This window comes from Taudactylus pleione, unplaced genomic scaffold, assembly GCF_031769625.1.
Source record: "Taudactylus pleione unplaced genomic scaffold, aTauple2 ptg001032l, whole genome shotgun sequence".
In the NCBI taxonomy this organism is placed as follows: Eukaryota; Metazoa; Chordata; class Amphibia; order Anura; family Myobatrachidae; genus Taudactylus; species Taudactylus pleione.
This window is the reverse complement of record NW_028285433.1, coordinates 3,306,248-3,329,123: the sequence shown is the minus strand read 5'-3', so window position 1 is coordinate 3,329,123 and position 22,876 is coordinate 3,306,248. Positions and strand designations below refer to the sequence as shown.

General features: G+C 38.5%; 1 protein-coding gene across 1 annotated transcript in view; it reads left to right on the top strand.

Annotated features, from left to right (window-relative positions):
- Positions 1–22,876, top strand: part of GRIN3A (glutamate ionotropic receptor NMDA type subunit 3A) — a 330,079-nt gene that overhangs the window by 237,773 nt on the left and 69,430 nt on the right. The window contains exon 5 of the mRNA XM_088461321.1: positions 609–724. Coding sequence (XP_088317447.1) covers positions 609–724 — 116 coding nt within the window. The remainder of the gene's footprint in view (positions 1–608; positions 725–22,876) is intronic.

Below are 22,876 nucleotides of genomic sequence, written 5' to 3'. Positions count from 1 at the left end.
AATGTTGACACTGAAGAAACGTAATCATGGTCAGAATGTCAACAATGTCTTTTTCAGGTACATATAACCCTATTTGTAATTCTAAGCCTAACCCTAATGCCAATGTCAACATTTCCACTATGACAACATTTTATATCTCAACTTTCTGTCCATGTCATCATTTTCCAGATGTCAGCATGTTAGATGTCGACATTTTAACCATGTCTACATATTATCTGTCAACATTATGAATGTTGACATAGTGATTGTCAACTTAGAGACTGCATACCAAAGTATACAGTCACAAGCTCATGTTGTCAGCACTGCACTACAACACTGAGGTAGCACAAATATATGAGTCGCACTACACTTCAAAAGTGCAATGACTGGGTAAGGGATGATGAACTGGAGCAGCTACTGTCTGATGGGCGAATGTCTATTTTCTGCCGCTGCAAGAATTGTGCCAACAGAGATGAGAGGCTTGCATTCAGAGAGATCTGTGTGCTGCACTATAGTCTGTATTTACAGCATATACGGTCTAGAATATAATCTTCAGGGAACTGTTTACAATCTGTTAATGAACAAAATACAAATCAGATTTTTGTACTCTTATCATTATTTCTATGCAGGAATGACCCGGAAACATTGGATGCTTTCATCATGGATAAAGCACTCTTGGACTATGAGGTTTCTATAGATGCTGAATGCAAGTTACTGACTGTGGGCAAGCCATTTGCAATTGAAGGTATGCTTTCTCTAGATACACTGCACATACTATATGTTACATGTAAAGAACAGATATCATGTAATTGTTCATTTTAACGTAATACAAATTCTATATCAGAGTATTGTTCATTAAACAATTGTCACACATAACTCTCATAATATATTTCATTGTGTGAGAGAAAGAGAAATAATATATATAACTGTTTAGTGAATGAGTTGAGAGTCCAACAAGTAACTGAATCATATACAGATGTGTCCACATACATTTTTGTCTGTGCACTACAAGTTTCATTACACGTAACGCGGCGAGCAAATTTTCGTGCAACTTTTCCCTTAAATGCATCTTATTCACAAAATGGCTGACACTGTAATGTAGCATTTTGCATGCAGATATAACCATAGTTGCACACAGAATATAGACATGCCACATATCATTTCAATCAGTATAAGCCGATTATGCATCTTGTTTGCATCGCTTTTCGAATAATGGCATGGTGCAACTAGAAGGGCTGTTTAATGTGTGATAAAGGCAAGTTGTCAGTAACCAGGCTATCCGGAATGGAAAGGATTAATCACGACCATAGAGTAGATTGAGACACAACCAGCAAAGGTGTCAAACAATACTCTAAATTTATTAGGCGTGTCAAGCATTTATATAGTTTCTTCATATCATTTCTACGCATTTCTATAGTCACTTATATTTTGTAAATTCTATTTATATTAACACCAGAGGGGAGCGTTGTATTAATAAGCAAATAGTTACTGACTTTTAGATTTTTACACTGTACTACAATTGTTAAAAAGAACCTCTGTCCATGAGAAAGGTACAGATGATAACTGCAACTGCACCATTGTATATATCCTCTGCCATTGCAAAAAATAAGCACACCAAATCTTTGGTGAGAATATGTGAACTTCTGTATCTTCAATGTCAGCATTAATTTGAACAAACCAAGTTCAGAATTTGACTCCATGAGGTGCAAGGAGGAGATGTATGTGGACACATCTGTATTTCCTATTTTGACAGAATATTTTACATTGTGAAAACAGTATAAATAACAATAACAATAAGGCTATAATAGGCGCTACAAGTTAAGACTTAGCTTAGCATTGTCTAATTTGGGGTCAATTCATTTAGGAGCGAGTTGGGCCCTGCAAGCCGCTTTCACGGTGAATTGAATTTGCAATTCAACTTGCAATCCATCTTTCCAGCAAGTTTGTGCTTTTTTGTGTGCACCCCCTTAATCATATGAGAAGGTAGGGACATTCTTTAATTTAGGGTAAAAATTCCAATATACAGTGCAGAACCTCTGGCACGCCACTCACAATGAATAATCATGCATTTGGAGGGATTTCATAAACATTTGGAATAATCACTTTACCTACATTTTTCTGTGCCCCACAATACTGTAAAGGCTTTAATTTAAAACACTTGATAGCTATTATGTTTTCATCATTAAAAAACAATAATGTAAAAATTGACCATTCAAAAACCTTCAATACTTACTAATGGCTACTAACAGCCTTCTATACTATCTTTTGCTTATTGGAGGTCCAGGATCATTTCTCCACTTTTTCATACACATCTGCCAGGATGCTTTTTATAGAAAATACATGTGACATAGCCTCAAGTCCTGCAAATCACCATTTCTAATTGAATATTCACATCTCTCAGGTCAAGCATTGTAACAACGTGTGCAGTTGTTAAGATGCAAGTTAGTTTTTGTAAACTTGCATCTAATTGAATTGACCCTTTTAGATTTAAGGTAGGATAACCATCCAACAATTTCTATTTATATATGGGGAAACTTGTATTACATGGGTAAGTAGGATAAAATTTGTATTATATGTGATCATTAAACCAATGATGGTGTAGATTAGGGAAATATTACCCCTTTTGGCCATTCCACCAGACACGCAAGAAGATCTTGACTGGCCACAGTTTCTTCAGCATGTTTCTGATGTATTTAGGAAGATGCTATAAAATTTAGTTAAGTCATAATACAGTACTATCGAAAATTTGTGGGCATTTTTATGTGGACATTAACAGAGCATTTTGATACTCTCCCCGTATGCCAGACAAATCTTCAGAATACAACTTTTCACCAGTCTTGCTCTTATGTAGTTTCATGTGGACTTTTATCATCATTTAAAATAGTGAGGAGAGCATAATGAAGGTTCAAGATAAGACCTTTGGAAGAATGATTGTGAGGCAGGTGTTTCAACAGCGGAGAAGCTCATTTCAAAATTTTAATGCATAAACAATGGCAGTTCCTCTTTAAAATATTTAAATGTACTTACAGAATATGAAAATTACTGGATTAAAATAGCTATAGAAAATTATATTATGTGCATTCCCACCATATGTTATATATTAAATATGTAAGCTGTTTCAGCCATATCTTATTATAGTCCATAAGAGCAGTACCATCATATTGTGATGTTACCAATGTACATCTTGAGTTCTATGTTGACTTATTGAACCTGATTGATGTAGTGCATGTCAGCATGGGCAACAAACACCAGGGGGTAAATGTAATAGGGTGCGATTTTTGTCAATTGGTGAGTTTTGGCGTGTTTCCAGCAAGATTGAAGTCACTGTATGTAATGGAATGTGAGTAGAGGCAAACTCATCAGAAATGTGTCACAACCATTCTCACTGCCACAACACACACCTTCCAGATGTTTTTTATTTTATACATACAACTCACTGAATGCAATAGGCAACGAGTTGGAAACTTGCAATAAACTTGCTAGAATAACTCATCAAACAATAGACTGTCCTCAGGCCAGCGAGAGTGACAAAATAAAACATTGAAGTCCTATTAGCTCACATAAGTGGCCTATTTAAACACATTTAAAGGCTAAAGAAACAACCCCACAAACCATTAAACTACAAAAAAACACTTTTGTTATGTTTTAATGTTAAAAATAATATTTGAAATAAATTTTCATATATAGTTGTACAGCCATTCATCATGTAAAGTGCTGCCCTTAATCATTATTAGTACTGTTCCTTGAGAAATGTCTGAGAGATGGGTAAATTTGTTATAAGTAATTTGGCAGATGTAGAGTAATTCATGTTTTATAGCTGTTACATTTTTAGTGCAAATTGGTTTTTATTGCTTAATTTGCTTACAATAGGAAACAAACATAGAAATCACATACATTTCATCAATTACATAGAGATAAAATAAAATATAGCTGTTACATTTTTAAGTCAACCACAATTTTTATGTTTTTTAATAAATTGTGTTCTACAGTATATGGTTTTTAGCAAATAAAAGAATAAAAAATTGAGCATTATTGTAATGTTTAATAAAATGAAAATGTAATATCCAGAACTTATATATAATTTAAAATCAAATAACAGATTAAATTCTCCTGAGCAACTGAGCTTCTTCATATCCCACTTCTCTGTTTTCCAACCTACACCTATCTCCTTCCCTAAGCTCTCAAAGATAAATATGCTCAAACAAGGCTTACAAAAGGTTAATGAGGTCAAACTCACTGGTTTGTACTTTATCTCTCTCCACTTTATCTCTCTCCAAGGTTTGATACATTTTCTCCCGAATATTAGTAACTTAATCACAGCCTATTAAATCCGGTGAGTTACTATGCAAACTCGCCAATAACTCGCTGCATGTTCCAGCAAGTTTAATCTTACCTAAAACTTGCATTTACCCCGAGGTCACTTCTAACTCTCTTCATCTACTAATATACTGTACAGTGTCATGTTTTGTAATAAAACCATGTAACAAATGACAGAAAAATCACTTCTCTCTCTTTTAAACACAGTAGTCATCAGCATAATTTAATGTATTGTTAAAGTTTAATTGAACCTTTCAGTATAAACCTCTCTTTCAAGTGAATTGCATTTTCAAACTAGAGGGTGGAAGAAATCTGAAATATAATATATTGAAAAATATTTTTAAAGAAGGGATGTTAAACTGAAATAAAATAAAGGTTGTCCATATTGTCTCCTCTGCTTAGTGATGTGATGTGAACAGTTAAGAATACAAGAATATATAGGCCAATATAGTCCTACTGTTAAGACTTATATTTAACAAGAAAAAACAAAACCACAAAACTTCTATCTCCACCCAAAAAACAAACCCAGAAAACATGTGCTATAAAAGGTGTTTCTACAGTATATATACACACAAAGGTTAATATCTAAAAGGGAAAAAAAACAGCAAATCCTTGGTCTACAGTTTTGATTGGATGCCTTTTGTTTCTTATGCTGGCCATACACGCTGCAATTATCGGGACGATCCGCCTGATATCGAGGGTTAAATATTGCTCGGTCGGGCATGCTGGATTGTCCAGCATGCCCGTCCGATGCGATATTTACCCGGTAACTGTCGGCCGCATCGGGCAGTGTATGCCCAGCGCGGCCGACAGAAAGACATTTCCTGTGTTCCTTCCTACGGAAGGAACAGGGAAATGTCTCCTCCCCCGGGGCCGGAGCGCAGATGTCGGGCTATACACTGTGAGATTTCTCTCACAGTGTATGCCGCGGACATCTGCGGCTGGCAGCCGGCCAGATAAAATGTCTGTCGGTCTGACAGACATTTTATCTGGCCGTGTATGCCCAGCATAAGGGAAGTTTCATATTAGTGACAACCTTAATAAATGACAAAATACCAAGCAGGACAGAGAAAATAGCAACAGTCTTTAATTTCCAATCTCTATAATTTCCAATCGTAACTTTAAGGGCATTAACAGAAAAGACATCTCAGTGCCCCCAAAGGCAACTGATACAGGGGCCTGACAACCACTGAGAAGGGTTATGAATGCTGTGATTATCCAAGTGGTCACCAGACACTCTGGGCCTGATTCAGAGGTGCATGTAATGTCGATGCCACATGCAAGTCGCCAATGTTTTCAGTCTGTGCGTGCATCCGAGTTACACTGCGCATGCGTTCCTATGGTTAAGGCACATATACACAGACCCATGCAATTTCGATTGGCATTAATAGTGGCAATGAGGAAGAGGCTAGCCAGATATGGGCATGTCGTGGATGTGTCATGATTAGTGACTGTATCCAAAAACATAGTTGCACTGTTCAGAAGGAGATATTGAACCTGCCATATTGTAGGTGTACTCTCCGATGGTGTGTCCAATGGCGCATCTTAAAATGCACAGTGGCAGATTAGCACATTGTGCATTTTAAGATGTGATGGGTGTCTCAGTAGGAATCCCAAACAGAAGCAGTTGCCTCTGCAATGGCGTCCATCTCTGAATCAGGCCCTCTGTCCCTGTGACAGCCATAATCAGGGTGTAGTAAACCTTTTTGTGTGATGGACACCCTCAAGGCCAGTTCCCTGAGTTTCCTCAGATATAACTGTACTGTTCTAATTGTTTTCCTGCTTTTATGATTTTTTTTTTTTTAAAGAACAAAACAAAAAATAGATTTCACAGATCATTGTACAACACACAGATGTTGGAGGAGTTTTTAAAAATCTTACCTCTAACTCCCTCCTGACTCCTGGATGTGGTTACCATCATCCGTGAGCATGCCCTTTTATATGTCCCTGCAGCAAGATGACGATGCTCACCCCTGTATCTTACTTCTCCCCAGGGCCAGCACAATACAGTAAGTGGGGGTTAGCATTGCAGGAAGCTGCTGCCTCGATTGCTATTTTAATAAGCTCAGTGCAAGTGGGTGCGGTACTATTTTAAGTTTGGTGCTGGCTTCTAGCTAATAGGCAGCAGCAGGGGCTATTTGAAATTGGCATCGGGCGCGAGCCTATCACAGATACCACCGAGCTGAGCCTTCAGTATGGTAGCAGCAATCAATAGAAGAGGGTGTCACTTGAAGAGCTCCAGTGGCCTCGGAAGAGCCCAAAAGATGGTGCCGCTGGCCAGGATAGGCCAGCGGCAGAAGAAGATGAGGTCTGAAGAGTGCTGCAAGTGGTGGGCAGCAAAATGCTAAACAAAGCTCCCCACTGCTGCGTCTTCCAACTTACAGATAGGTAGCCTTGCCCATCTGTAATTTACCACTCCCCCACCCCTAGACCACCAGGTGTTGGGCATTGGGCCCATGAGTGCAATCAGGCCACAGTCCTTTGTGTCATGTTAGGTGGGTAGATTGCCCATGCCACAAGTAGAAATGACTCTGGAAATAGCCTGAACCCCTGGTGAGTGGCTGGGCATTAGGCTCAGCACATTATTTAGTAACAGATAGGTAAGGAGGGCCCATACTTTGTGGCATAATGTGTATAAGGGGTACTATTGTGTGGCATAATGTGTATAAGGGGCTCTATGTGGCATAATTTGTATAAGGGGCACTACTGTGTAGCATAAGATGAATGAGGTGCTCTACTGTGTGGCATAATGTGTATAAGGGATACTACTACTGTGTGGCATAATGTGTATAAGGGTTACTACTGTGTGGCATAATGTGTATAAGGGTTACTACTTTGTGTCATATGGTGAATAAGGGGTACTACTGTGTGGCATAATGTTTATAAGAGGTACTACTGTGTGGCATGATGTGTATAAGGGGTACTACTGTGTGCAATTATGTGTATAAGGGGAACTACTGTGTGGAATAATGTATATAAGGGGCACTTCTGTTGGCACAATGTGAATAAAGGTCTCTGCTGTGTGGCTTATGGTATATAACGGGCTCTACTGTGTTGCGTAACATGAATAAGGGGCAAATATGAGAATTGTCATAAAGACATTTATAGTTTGCAGGGGGCGCCAAACACCATAGCACCTGTACTGCCTCTCTCCCATAATTTCATGACCATGCTGGGACAGGGGCGCAACAATGTTTTTAGGTTGGAGCTCCAAAACATAATTTAATTTTGGCGCCCCTAGATACTATATATATTTCATTGTGCCACAAAAGGGGGGGTCAGGGGTGATGCAGGGGGAGGGTGCTGCAGGGTGGTCGGGGTGCTATGAATTGGGGGGCAATTGGATTCAAGGGGGAGAGGGAAAGTACAAAGGGGGGCTCTAAGGGGTAGGTGGGGAGGAATATATTAAGGGGGAGGGGAGAAGGGCACAGGGCTTGTTCCAGAGGAGGAGCCAGCCCAGTTACTAGCCACTGTAGGTGTCATAGCTAGGTAGATCGAGGAGGAGACGGGCAGCGAAGGGCTGTGGGGAGGGAAGAGTTGGAGCAGTTGGAAAGGGGAATATCTCTGCCCGGCCCTGGTAACCCTGCTCCCTACTACCCAGTACATAAACTGGCACCTCTCAAATGTTTGTCCCCTTGCTCCCCCATTCCTGCACCTATGTGCTAGGATTTCTCTAAATCCTACAACATCTCACCTATTTCCCCTTAGCAGAATTATCACAATTATCACAATTTTTTTCCAGCACCAGACTTCCCCTGCTCGTAGAGCTAGTTCATATTAGGTGCTTGACCTTAGACAGACCTGCTCTTCTTGTCCTAAAATTTATCATAACAGTGATATCAATAATAAATGACACAGTACCAAGTAGTCAGAATATATGATCACATTCTTTATTTACTTTCCAACCATAATCTTAAGGATTATCATACCAAGTGTCCCCAAGGAGTCATAGATACCATATCTGATAACCTAACCAAATTATAAGGGATATGCTGTGCGAATACAACTGCCAACAGATGATCTGCTCTGGTGATAGTCATAATTGGGTTGTAATAATCCATTCCATGTATTAGAGTATAATAATTCTGAAGTCTGATTAGCTTACTTTGAGTTCCAATATCCTAAAGATTTATTAGCACAGATAATTACAATGAGTACTGCCAATACAATGCGCATGTGCAATTGGCACCAACACAAGTCTTCAATTCTGATCACACTGACCTTCAAAAGTCAGTGGGGTACAAGGTTAACTTTCAAATAGTCCTTGGGGAATAAAGTAATTGGGTACAGGCAGGGTGTATAATCGATGTTGGATAAATCAGGATCTTCTTCTTTGTCTGGGTGGCTGGAACTTGATAAAGCCTGAGGCTCCTGCCAAAGAGTATCCCATGCTGAAATTTCTTTGTTTTACAGTATCATGGGTGAGAGGTGGAATTAGTTTCAGGGGTGAGAGAATGTCCTAATAAATTGATCTTAAAATATATTCTATAATATTCCATTCATTAATATAATATTTATATGTGTGGCAGATATGCAGTATTTACACAAAACAATAAGCATCATTACACTCAGAATAAACCAAGTACTGTATAAACATGAGCATATAAATATGCAATATTACAAATATGCGTAAATACGCATATAGTGAAAAGTAAAAAACGATCTACAATATTTAACAAGCATAAAGAAATTGTAGATTAATATTGTACTTTAATCAATGTTTAATATTTGGCTTAAAAAGTCCATCCTTTGTTAGTCTAATAAACTATCACTCTTTCATAATTTCCAGAGGAATCATAATGTAGGATCATATTGCAAATTGTCCAGTTCTGTGTTGTAATACTATATTGGAACCCTAACATCCATTTCTATATCAGGGTGATTGATTTGGTTGTTGTTCCTCTTGAACATATATCTAACACACCTTATAAAGAGAGGTATAGTTTTGGAAAAAAAATACAATACATAAGCAGTATGATTGCCAATATTAACAGCAGACATCTTCCCAAGGTAGACATTACTCGTTTTACCCATGTGCCAATTCCTGAAAACCATTTTGCAGGTTCCAACCAAGAGAACCATCCTGTTATGTCTTCTCCCAACTCTGTCAATGAAGCATTTTGAGCTCTCCTAAAATCCCATTTATTGTAATATATCATCCATTTTATGATCTATTACTTTTTTAGGATCATATGGATCATTTGTGATGTATGTACAACATTTTGTCCCAAATGTTGCCTCTAAAGTAATACAGTATCCACCAGTTACCAACTTTAGGTAATTCAAAACCATTCTATGTTGGATTAATTCTGTTTTCAATACTTGTAGTTCTTTAGTGATGTACCTTAAGGTGTCATCATACATATGGTTGATGTTATCTATCACTTGAGCTCTGGCATGGATGTATCCATTAATAAGAGTTCCTTTAGCTGCCTTGGTTATATCTAGGGTCACAAGAAACTGATATGCCTTAGATTCCTGTATTAAATTGAGTGCTTTGTGAGTCTTGCCTTCATTGGGAACACTTCTCTCATTGGCAACACTTCTCTTGTCTATGATTAGATTCGGTGTGTGAACATATAGTTTGAGTGACACACTCCTTCAGTTTGGGGGCAACCACTTATATGCTTTCCTCCCATTTATGTATTAAACATCATCTGGGAGTATATAAGGAATAGGATATCCCAAAATTGTCAGACATAATATATCTGAAAACCTACCAGTTGCCAGAACCCCCACCTGTTGGAAGCTTGTATCATTCTGTATAACCAACTCACAATACATCAGTGATACTCTTCATACTGATATCTTTCTAGGCACACTCATGTAACTCATACTTCCAAATCACATCTATTTCTCATTTTATTAATACCCTCTATATCTACTGGCTCCCTGTTTGCCCTGACAAAATAAACAATAGACCCAATACCCTGGCACCTGTGTATTTGTAAAATGTATGCATACTGTACCACTGGGCTATTGAAATAATAATGGAGAAGTTTCAGGTGTGATGGCATACTTGTGTTGTATTCCCCTTTAGTTGGTTGTCCATCTGGTAATTACAATATTTCAGTTACATTTAAGGGCATAGGAATAAGACCCAAATTGTCTTCCCCATGTGGCATGTGAGAACATACCCAGCAATTTCTCTGATTGAGTGTTCTACCAACTAAATAGTAAAACATTTCAATGGAGGGTAATTCTAGGAAATGCTCAGGATCCTCTTTGCACCAAATAATACATATCATTTTACTAGAGATGCATACACGGATACGGCAAAAGATGAAAACACGGCCACCTCTGAATTAGCCTCTATGTAGGAACTGAGGGGCTAATTCAGCATTGCATGCAAGTACAATGCCGAATGCAGATTTTAGGGAAACTGCGTGTGTGCATGACCTTTCCTGCAAAAGTGCAGAATAAGTCCTTTGTGATCGCACGCAGCCCTTTCTATGCCTCTGCCTGAGTGACAGGCAGAGCCATTTAAAGGGTGGTGCGGGGGCGGCATGGCCTGCATTCCTGAAAAGGGGGGTATGTCAACCCCTTTTTCCAGGAGTGGCAAGGCCAGGGGCTGCATCCAGGGATGCAGTTTTCTGGCCTCAAAAGAGTAAACTGAGGTCTCGGTCAGTGGCATCAAAAGGGGTGTGTGTGCCGCACCCGGGTGTCACCCGCCGAGGGGTGACATCAAGGTACAGGCTCCCCCTCAGTGACCGGAGCCGGGTGCTGTACTGTAGCACTAAGTGCAGCATTCGGCTACTGACACTGTGAGGAAGCTGGCACTGCACACAGGGTAGTTCGCACCTCTTGCACCCCCCTCCTGGCCCCCCCAGTACAAAGCATGGGAATTAGGACTATGGGGTTCTGTCAGCGAGATCACGCCCCCTTTTTGGTGGTGCACGGCTAATCCACAAGCTCAGCATCTTCGTGACACCACGGTGAGGGACGCCACTGGCCTTGGTTGCAGTGCTGGAATCACAAATGCAATCATACACCTCCTGCTGCATTTGCATGTTTGCAAAGACAGAGTTGCAAAGCTGGTTGCATGCAGCTTTGAAATTCCATCCTAAGCTGAATCACCCCGAGTGTGATACATAGATCCGTATTCAATATGAGCAGACACGCAATACTTTTCCGCCTCCCGGACCTACTTCGCCAGCGGAAAAGTATCGCACGCGTCCCCGCGTTTCCCCGTATTCAATTTGAAAGTACGCGAAAACGGGACCCCGCGAAACTGAAACAAGTGGAAAGTCATGTCAGATTTTGGGAAATCAGCCTGACACTCCCCAAAAGATGCTCTGACATGGGGGTTAGCTATGGTACCCCCCGATTTGGCTTGCTGAAGAGATTTGGTGTTTTTCAACGGGCTCAATAGCTGCTAAATAGTGTTTTTGTATACAGTATGTGGTGCAGAATAGTATTCAGGAGGTTTTTTTGTAGAAAATAACTTATCCCAGCAAATTTGGGGTACTTGTAAATGGGGGGCAGCATATTTTAAAGTTGCTAAAGTAAAGTTTAAAAAATTGTGGAAAATCCACCTGCCGCAAACACCTGCAATAAAAAAAAACACCTGGGGCATACTTGGGGACCCCCCTGGAGTCTAGTTCGCTAGTTTTTAACTTTTTCCCCAAAAAATTTTTTTTCACCCCCAAAATGAAAGTTATTTTTTGGGGTGTTCTTAACAAATTTTTTTTTATGCAGTTTACCTTTGGGGGACTGTCTGAAGGCTGCATGGGGGTTCCCTCAATGTTGCACCCCAAAACCCCAATTCTGCACTTTTTTCCGCCTGCTATTCATAGGTGAAACTTTTTCGCCTATTACATTGCATTGACTTTCTGCCTAGGCGCAAAGTCTTTCAAATTGAATACGGCGATACTTTTTTGCTGGCGAAATGACATCATCGGTGAAACTTTTTCGACGATTCCAGCTCTTCGCTCCAAATTGAATACGGGCCATAGTTGTAGAGTATGAGATTACTGTGATTTGGCGAGTGAGTGGGCTGGTTCAGGGGAGTAAAGCTGGCCACACATCTAAAGATTATCTGTCCAACCAGCCAAATAGTTGATAGGTTGGAATGAAAATCTGGTAACATATGGGAGTAAATGATGATCAGCAATTTGCTCCTAAATGCCAGAAAACAGATGAAAATGGTCGTCAAAAAAAATTGTTTAGATCAAACATTAACAAACAACAGTTTTTGTCCATTTTCCGGCCTTTGGGAGCAAATTGCTGATTGTCATTTGCTTTCATACCTTTCCAGATTTTCATTCCAACCAATCAACTAGTTGGCTGGTTGGATGTAAGTTGGTCTAGTGTGTGGCCAGCTTAACTGTTATGGTTTTGGGGACTGTGTTAAACACTTCTGCATGTTTTTCTAGCTACAGTTTAGAAGCCTTGTTTTGATTGATTTTCTAAATTAGTGGCCATTGAGCATCTCCACCCGGCAAAGGGAGCATTTCAAGTATAGTAGTATGTCACATGAATGAGTTTTTGTTTCAAAATGTGTGTAACGTAATGTGTGACAATTTAATGAAAGTGAAAATATGTAATGGAATATACAGTACATGTTTTATGATCAGAAATTGGTCATTTCATATTGGGGGTTTGAATTGCATACATAGATTAACCTATCCAGCTGAAGAGTGTGCTTGGAAATGTTACTAAAATGTGGAAATCTGTTTTATATGCTGAAAACAGGGCTAATGTGACAACTTCTAGAAAAACTGAGTCTGAAGGTCAGTCTCTGCTCTTGGGCTGTAGTATGGAAAGATGCAAATATTGTTACATAACCTCTCATATTAACTAGCAAACTAATATATTTTGCTGGCATTTTATGCTGAGAAAAACAAGGGCAATACAATATTTCATTCAAAGACATTTCTATGCAATAATTCATCATCACCTGTACATAAATAATGGAGCTGCTTAGCAATCTGCCTCAGCCTATAATGATAATAGAGTAAGTCTCCAGCTATGCACTCAATTTACATTGTTAATTGATCTTTTTTCCTCAATATATTTTTGTGTAATTTATAAAAAAAAATATCCAGAGTAATTTAAGGATTAGTTTATGAACAGTTGTATATTACAGCAAAGTTTATATTTATTTGTGTGGTGCTCTTGTCGGTAGTCTAAGGTGACTTCTCTACTATGAATTCTCCAACCAGGACAAAATACCAATAACTGGAGGCTTTTAAAGAAAAACCTTTATTAGCAGATTTAAGAAATAGAATTTGGAAGGGATAATTATATGGGGACAATGATAGGTAGTTAATACCTCTTTCACATCTGAATGCCGGGTCGCACCTGGGATTTTGTTTACACGTCCATCCCAGGAGCAACCCAACTGAGACCCCTTTCAGACTGGCGGCCTGACCCAGCATTAATGCCAGGTCAGTGATGTCACCGCATCACGTGCTGAGCAGGCGATTGGAGATGAGATTATCTCCATATACTGGCTCTTCCTATGAAGTGAATGGGACCCAGGTCGCATCGACCCAGGTTCCCCGTTCACATTGCACCGTAAGCCAGGTTGAACATGTGTTCAACCCTTCTCGTGACCAGGGTTTATTTCAACCTGGCCCTTTCGCACTGCTCAGTAACCCGGGTTGCTGCACATTCACGTGCAATAACCCTGGTTATTGCTTGTAGTGTCAAAGGGGTATTAGTCACACAACAGTTAGAAATTAGACAAATAAGTCTAAAAAATAGACAAAATGTATTTACATTACTCTCTATGTTTGTAAACTTATGATTAACTTTTGCGTTAAAGAGTATTCTTTTGTCACTGACTATGTACTAAATGACTATATAGATATACAGTATACTACCTATTTCTAATATATAGTAATTACTCCTACTTGTATAAACACTTGATTTTACAAATAAGAACCCTTTTTCCATGTAAAGTATAATTGTATGGGTACATAAATAAAAGTTCAGTCTTACTAGTTCTAATGGTCAAGTTCTCTTGGTGTTACCGTTTTAGTCTGTAGTTACAGTTTTGTTCTCAGTGTCTATTTCTACCCATGTTTTTAATTGATAAGATGAGCACTTTTTAGACTCAATGCTCTTGACTGGGACTTTTGGTTTTAGTATTTTTGTGGATATAGTCCATGAGTCTAAAGTGAAACCACTTATTCAGTGTTAACCCTAGTTGCTCTTGGCTCTTGTAGGCTTATAGTTTTACAGTAAGGGTGAAATTTGGAGACTGTCCCTGTGATGCTGGTCCTGTGGTAGATGTGACTCAGGTGATTGTGACTTCTGCAGTCATTGCTTTCTTTTTTCTCAATGATCCTTAATTCTCTAATTAAACTATTCTTCTACTTACATTGCTATGTCTATTTCTTACTTTATCTCTATTATACTGTTTTATAAGTTTTACTAGTAAATATTTTTACTTATTATGAAATGATACTACAGTGTCTCTTTGAACTCTACTTATATTTATTGTACAGTAGATCTACAGGTCCTCTTTATGAACAAGCAGGATAACAATTATATTTTATTGATGCTTATCGCTGCCACAATTTATCAATAATATAATGGCAAGGCAGCAATTTTGGCTCTTAGTGGTATGGGTTAATTTGCCCCTTTGCCAGTCCGATCTCTGCCAAAATACAAAAAACAAATAAGCTTTTATCACTCATGTCATTGTTATTTATTCTTTGTATGTGCATGCTGTTAGTGGTGAAAGCCCATGTATCTTAATCCCTTGATGTATACTACTAAGTCCTTTCTCCTTTCTTGACAGTCATCAGGCTTTCCATCTTTTGATAATTGTACCTCTATTTTTAATTTTTTACTTATTTATATTCAAGTGATCTCTTTGTCTTTGCTTTTTTTTGTGCTTAACTGCAAATCCTCCCTTGCCTGTTGCCTTCTTTCTCTACAGTATTCCCGTCATTATGCTATCCACTTTTCAGTGTTTCTTCTTATTCTACATTACTTTTCTCTCTAACATTTCCTGAACTCTTATGCTCACTCTCCCCTTTATTCAATCTCTTGCACTGTTACAGTCTCCTCCAAACTCATAATACAGTTATATGTTATTCCCTATCTCTAACAAATATTGCTGTCTTCTTATATGAGTCCCTCCACCTTGCTCTCACATCCAAGCTTCTCTTCTCTCACAGGGCGCACCTGTCTTCTTCTGCATGCCACTTGAGATTTATGTAAATGGTATATAGTTCATTTTACTGTATTTACATATTGCAGTTCACCAATACAGTCAAACATGGATACTACATTCGTTTATTTGACATATATATATTCACAATTATTTTTATTTATTATGATGTCTTCTTAACGCAATGAAAACACATTAGTCAAATTTCCTCCTCCCTCCTTCCTCCACCTCCTCCTTCCTCCCTCCTTCCTTCTCTTCTTCCTTCCTCTCCTTAATTCCTTTCCTTCATCTTTTTACTCTTCCTACTCTTCTTCGTTCTTCTTCTTCACAACATGCTATTCAACACTGCACATGGATGGGATCATAATACAAATAAATGACATACAGGCATTTTGCTGGCTCCAGAGAGTTGCTAACTACAGTTACTGTGCTAGTTTTTTACTCCAGACAGTTGATGATTACAGGTACAGTTTTTTCCTGGCTCTGAGCAGTTGGTGCTTATAGGCAAAGTGCTATTTCCTAGATCGGGTCAGTTAATAATTGGGGAGGCAAGTGGATGAAGGTGTTATGTAACAATTTTCTTAAAAAAATTACTTTTTTTTAATGGATGAAGGTGTTTTGACTTAGGGATCATAGTAACAATGTTATTTTAAATATCTATTTACTGAGATAGTTAGTGGATAAAAGTGCTACAGTAAGTCTAATTCTTGTGAAATTTACCTTTAACTGTAAATATCTCCGATTCCTCTAAACATAATATAACACCTTCATCCACTCTTCAATTGTATGTTGTGTTTTTGAGAAGGAATATTTTAAACAAGTGGTATTTGCCTACCATTAGACCTATCAAACCTATACAGAAGGACTAATGTGATGCTCTCCATAAATTTCAACATGCAACCAAATGCACTGTTTGACCCTCATTGTGTAAGTGATTTATTTTTTTAAGCATAATAATCAACATTATTTCACAAGTAAACTTACATATGGTAAGACACATTATCCAGCCCTCATACCTATGGAGCAAAGTTGATTGGACAGAGCAAACGCTGTGAACTGCAGAACATTTTATCCAAAACACCATATATCAAGTTGTACCATATGACTCTAATAAGCTCAATCTATCTGTATGCATTTTCTAAAATCGTAAATAGAAGATATACACATCAAACACCCTTATCCCTTTGGTCTGCAAGACCTGTATTTTCTATTTAGATTCAAAACCACCTCATGTATAGAGTGTACCCCATAGATGTCTGTTATGACCTGGGGTATATTTGTGCACCTCTGTGTCTTCTCTCCTGTAAAAAAAAATGCAACAATTTATGTCAAGTAGAAGAGACCAGTAGTCAGACAATAAAGCACAGGATTCTTTTTGTCAAAAAAGTTAATCACATTTCCTGAAAAATGTGTTCTATTTTCTCATCATGTTCTTGTCTTGACCCTTGCAGCCCCCTACCAGCAGCCTTCCAGTATCATCTGTCTAACTAAATAGAAAAAGTTAAAAAGTTTAACTTTAATATTATACTAAAGTTTCACTTTTCCAGACTTGCAGTGTTGTGAAGTAGATGATAAAGATAAGAATCAATGGTCTAGTGCAAGTTAGACTATCAAACTAAATATCATAAAAATTTGGAAACACAGACATGGAGACAGTAATTTCTATACCTATGCAGCAAACAGTTTCTGTTAACTTGTTCACAACAGCAGGTGTGAATGATTTGCTTAGGTCCACTACATTGCTTCAATTCCAACAGGATGCAGAAAAAACAGCTTGAATTCAGCCACCGTTACTTTCACTGGTTGCAGATGTGTTTTGTCAAACTCTTCCAGTGGAAACTTTTTTTAGACAGGATAATCAATCATAAATGAGTATACACATCACAGCAAAAGTGCAAATAGCATTAACAGCATTGCTTTCTTTTCAAACCTATTGTATAGATACCTTGTTGAAAACACATTACAACATACGAAAAATAAAAAGAAAATGCCTTTCTTATGCTTCACTGTTTTAACCACTGCTAATTATAAAATAATGATGTAGTATTTAAAGCAATGTATAAGATTCACTCTTATTTGACTAATTAAAATATAAAGAGGAAATTACAAAGGTAGATATAAAATAATTTTAAATTTAGACACAATACTTATTTTCCAAAAGTTTTCTGCATTTAAAAGAACTGTATGGAATTGCAGCAATTTGTTGGTTTCTTGTAAAACATATTAAGCTTTACTAAAGTTTGATAAAGTATGAGTTAATGAGGAACTCCAGCCACCTTAATCCAATCTATCTCACTAGGAGGTCCCTTCCTTATAATGCTGGGCATTCACTGTTCAGTTATAAGCCCGATCAGCCAATAATCAGCTGATCGGGCCGATAATTGAATAGTGTATTGTTGCAACTGAGCAGTAATTAATGGTCTGTTGGATATGCAAAATCGTCCAGCATGTCCAAATTTCAACTATCTGACATATTGACAGTCTGAAAAATGTGACAGTATATGGCAACGATATTGGATGTTGTCAGTATGTCACATAATTGATCTGTCGGTCTGACAGACATTTTAATCTGTGGGTGTATGCCCATCTTAACTCAGAAACTAGACAATCCCCCAAAATCTAGCTCCCTCCCATCTTACCTGTAATAGATTGAACAATTTTTGAATTGTCAGATGAATAAACAACAGCTTGTCTTTGGCCGTTGAATGGACTGTTGATAAAGACAAGCAATAAGCTAACATCAATGCTAGCCATACACCTTGAAATACAACTGACCATGAGACAGACAGACCAATTACCTGACATAGACAGACAAATTATCTGACAATGTATGGCAGTCTGTCTGATGGTGAGTAAGATCCGAGCAGCAATTATTATATCTTTTGGGCATGCTGACAGATTTCTCATGCCCAATAGAGTTATTATTGCTGCTCAGTCATACACTGTACAATTATCAGTACAGTGTGTATGGCCAAGTTATGAAGGATGCAGAATGTTTACCACATGCAGAGGTGTTACAGGTGCAAAAGGTGATCCATTAGATGGAAAGAGGGCCAGTGAAATATTAACCTAGCTGAACTTCTCCATTAATTTCACATTCATCAGTGCTTCTACATTATTTCCCCTGCAGCTCCTCAAAGTAATGGCAAAAATATAAAGCAATGTGAAATGTTTAATGTTTTGCAGTCCTGTTGTGTAATATGAAGTATATGTTATTACAGAAAACAAGACACACATCAATATAAAAAAAACCTATCTAGACTGTGGCCCTGATTCAGAGCCGGACGCTCTGACAGAGTCCTCGCTCTGAATCAGGGCTGTCCCTCTTAGTTTTTAGAGCGGCCTCCTGGCCACTTGCATAGCTGTGGTTGACCACCCACAGCTAATGCAAGCGGCCAGGAAGATGGTCGCAATGGTCAAGACCATCGCGACTATCGAGCTTGCGACGAGACCCTTGTGGTAGGGTCTCGTGGCCACAAGCCCTGGAGTACTTCGGCTCTATCAGAGCCGAGAGCACTCCCAGTGACATCACTTTTGATGTCAGTGGGGCCGGCCCCAGACGGTAGGCGTTCCATGGGAACGCCTCCGCTGGGCAGCCACGCCCCCGGCACACCCACCAAAGGGGGCGTGCTGTCACTCACCATTGTCAGCACGCCCCCCTTTGTAGCGAGACCCATAGTGACGGCTTGCCTGTCGCTATCCGTGTCTCGCGCATGCGCACGATGGAGCCGGCTCCCTCGTGCGCATGCGCACTGGGCCAACATCAACTCACTTGCGAGCGCTCAGCACTCGCGAGTGGGTCTGAATTAGGCCCTGTGTACATATTTGTCAAAATATCTATGTAGCACTGACAAAAACAGAAATGAATTCAAACTAATAAATACCAGACAGTTATAACATGCACTGAAGGATGGAATTTTTCCAGATATGCATTGGCAGAAATAATATATAGTATTTGGTAATGAGCACTTTAAGCACTGTGTCAAATTTTGTAGAAATAATTCCTTATTAAATATGCAGCACTATCATTCACTTCTTACTGCTTGAGGAAGCCAGGCGGTGCCGTGAAACACGTCCAGTATACTCCTAGAAGTGAGCTATTTTATTCATTTACGCTTTATTTTTTGGATTATTTTGATGGTAAATATGAATTTCTTATATATTATCTATTTACTGTCTGTAAATAATGAAAATGTTTTATATGTTTTAATATTACGTTTGTCCATGACAGAAATTGTTTTGTACTTTTAATGCTACTATGCTATTTGAAAGGTGTTACCCAATTGTATAATAGCTTTGATAATTACTGTACTTTGACCTCTCCCAATCTCATTTGTTTACACTCTATATACCCTTAATGGGGTATGAGGGATAAGGAGCGATATGGAGAAGGGGAAACTATAAGGACATAAAAAGAAACCATTATGTACAAGTTGCCGAACGGCTAATTGTGAGTAAGGTATGCTCATCTTATTCCATGCACGGGTGTGATTGTACCTTGCCCATAGCGTTTAGAAGATTGCAGTTAAATATAGCTTTATGGGAGGCTTACTCTGTGATTCAGAGTGAATATGGTACAATTATTTTTGCTTTGTCAAGAAGGTGAACGGGATAACTATCCATCTTTATCCGATTCTGTCAAAGATATTTGTAAGACATACTACACTATTGGCTTCCCTCATTCTCTTGTCGCCCTTTCTGAGGAACTGAGTGTAAGGATATTGTTTTCTCCTTGGTAGGAAATTCTAAACAATTTGGAGTAGACACGGACTACGTCAGGAGAGTGAAATGTCAGGAATCAGGACTGGTGTAACCACTTTGTGACTGTTTTCTTTACTGACTACTCACTGATGAGTTGTTTTTATATAAGTGTATTACATAGTAGAGCGCAATAAGAGGGTCTCTCCCATTTTTTTTGCTTTCAAGAATAGACTACATTCTTATTTCTCATAGTTTATTCCCCAGAGTATCTGGAGCGGAAATCAAATCAATTACAACCTCCAGCTTTGTTTTGAATTGCAGACTTCCAGGGAATCTGGGAAACCTCACTTCTGGCATTTTCCTTCTCACCTTTCTCAATACCTGAAATTTTGTAATAGAATAAACTCTGCGTGGGAAGAATTTCAACTTAATAATATAGAGCACTTGGATAGTGACCCTATCCTTTTCTGGCAAACAGTAAAATCTGTACTCAGAAGAAATATTATATCTTATGTCTCGACTACAAAAAAACAACACTCTCTGTCTTATCAGTCCCTACAGCAAACCCTAACTGATACCTATCAGGCTTTTAAACAACATTGTACTGTTGTGACAAAACAAGCTTATCTACTGGCTAAGACCCACTTCGAGGAGCATTTGCAAGCCGTGGGTGACCGATATCTATTTTCTGTAAATTACAGATTTCATAAATTTGGAAATAAAACTGGTAATTTAATAACAAACCTTGTTAATGGTACTCGCCTCCCCATGTTTGTACATCCTCTTAAACTCCCTGACGGATCCCTTGCAGCTTCAAATAACCAAATACTAGATGTTTTGAAATCCTTTTACGAAACCCTTTACTCAGCCACTGATGTTTCTTATCCCAACAACTCCCTTTTATCTACATTTACCTACCCCTCAGAACCCCAGATTCTTCCCTCTCCCTCACCTAATAATGACTCTTTGTCTGGTGCCTCTGTTTGGGAATCCCTCTGTCTTCCACAGCTACCTTCAGATCTAATCTCAGGCCTGACTGCTCCGATTACTTTAACCGAAGTTCAGAAGGCCATTGGGCATCTGAAGCCAGCTAAGGCACCAAGACCAGATGGCTATTGCAGTGATTTTTTAGAAAATCCTAGCCCCCAGAATAGGTGAGACTTTAGTAGCTGTCTTTAATTCCATTCTCATAACTTTATTCCATTATATTTTAACTAAGCTTTTATAAAGGTCATCCCTAAACCTGATCAGGATCACTCTCTCCCTGGCTCTTATAGGCCAATTTCTTTGCTAAATTTGGATTACAAACTACTAACAAAAATTCTAGCTGATCGCCTAAAATTAATTCTACCTCATATAATTCACAAAGACCAGACTGGTTTCATCTGGGGTCATCACTCAGTTGTTAATGTTAGAAAGATCATCTCAGGTATTCAATATTTACACTCTAACAATGATTTGTGTCTTGGTGCCTTGCTGGCATTAAATGCAGAAAAGACCTTTGATTTAGTTACCTGGCCTCACCTTTTTACTACCCTACATAAATGTGGCTTCCCATCAGAATTTATTCAGTTCATTAATACCTTATATGCAGGCTCTACCTTTCAAATAGCTTGGAATGGAATCCTCTTATCCCCTTTCCCCAGTTATAGAGGTACCAGACAAGGTTATCCCTTTTCCTCACTCCTATTCGCTTTGGCTATTGAGCCACTAGCAATAGCCTTATGTTCCTACACTCTAGTTAAAGGTATTATGATAGGTACTCTGACTCTCAAAGTAGCCTTATTCGCAGACGATCTAATTCGAACTCTATCTAACTCTGAATCATCTATCTGTGCAGCTATAGACATTATCAAATCTTTTGGTACATTTTCAGGTAATAGGATTAACATTTATAAATCTGAGGTTCTTCCCATTAATAACCCTTCCCATTCCTTTCGACAATCTCCCAATTTAGCTTCCTTCCATATAGCCACTGATAAAATTAAATATTTGGGCATACAAATTACATCTAATTTAGGCTCCATTTGCAAAGGGAATTTCTCTGCAATACTATCCAAAATCATATCCCTAATGGACAATTGGATTTCTTTACCCCTATCATTGCTTGGTCATATGGCGGTGAAGTATCATTTTTCTGAAACTACTCTATATTATGCAGATGGCCTGTGGCTCTTTCAGCATCAGATATTTCCAAATTTAATAAAGCACTGTCTTGTTTTCTATGGAAAAATAAATGCTCAAGAATATCCCTATCCAAATTACAGACCCTAAGAAGCAATGGGGGAGTTGGAGCTCCTGACTTGCACCTATACTCCTTGTCAGTCTTTTTTAGATATATAAGTGATTGGCTATTAAATACATCTATTTATGCTGATAGAGACCTTGATTTAGCTTTGTTTGATCTATATGCACAACCCTCCCTCCTACACACCAAATTAAAGAATATCTCCAAAACTATTACTACCAATATTTTATTTAGAGATACTTACTTAGCTTGGGTGAAAATTAACAAGAAGCTCAACATCAACCACTGTAGCACCCCATTTACCCCCCTTTGGGGCAATCCGGCATTCCCAACCTCCCTGTCTAACTCATATTATGAAGAGAAAAAGGCCTCTCTTGCACTTCAAAAGTTTTTGATCCAGGAGGCAATTTATACTCCTTTCAAGAATTACAACAGTTGTATCATAATCCTAATTATCATTTTTATATATTTCTACAAGTTAGACATTAAATATCATCCCTAGACAA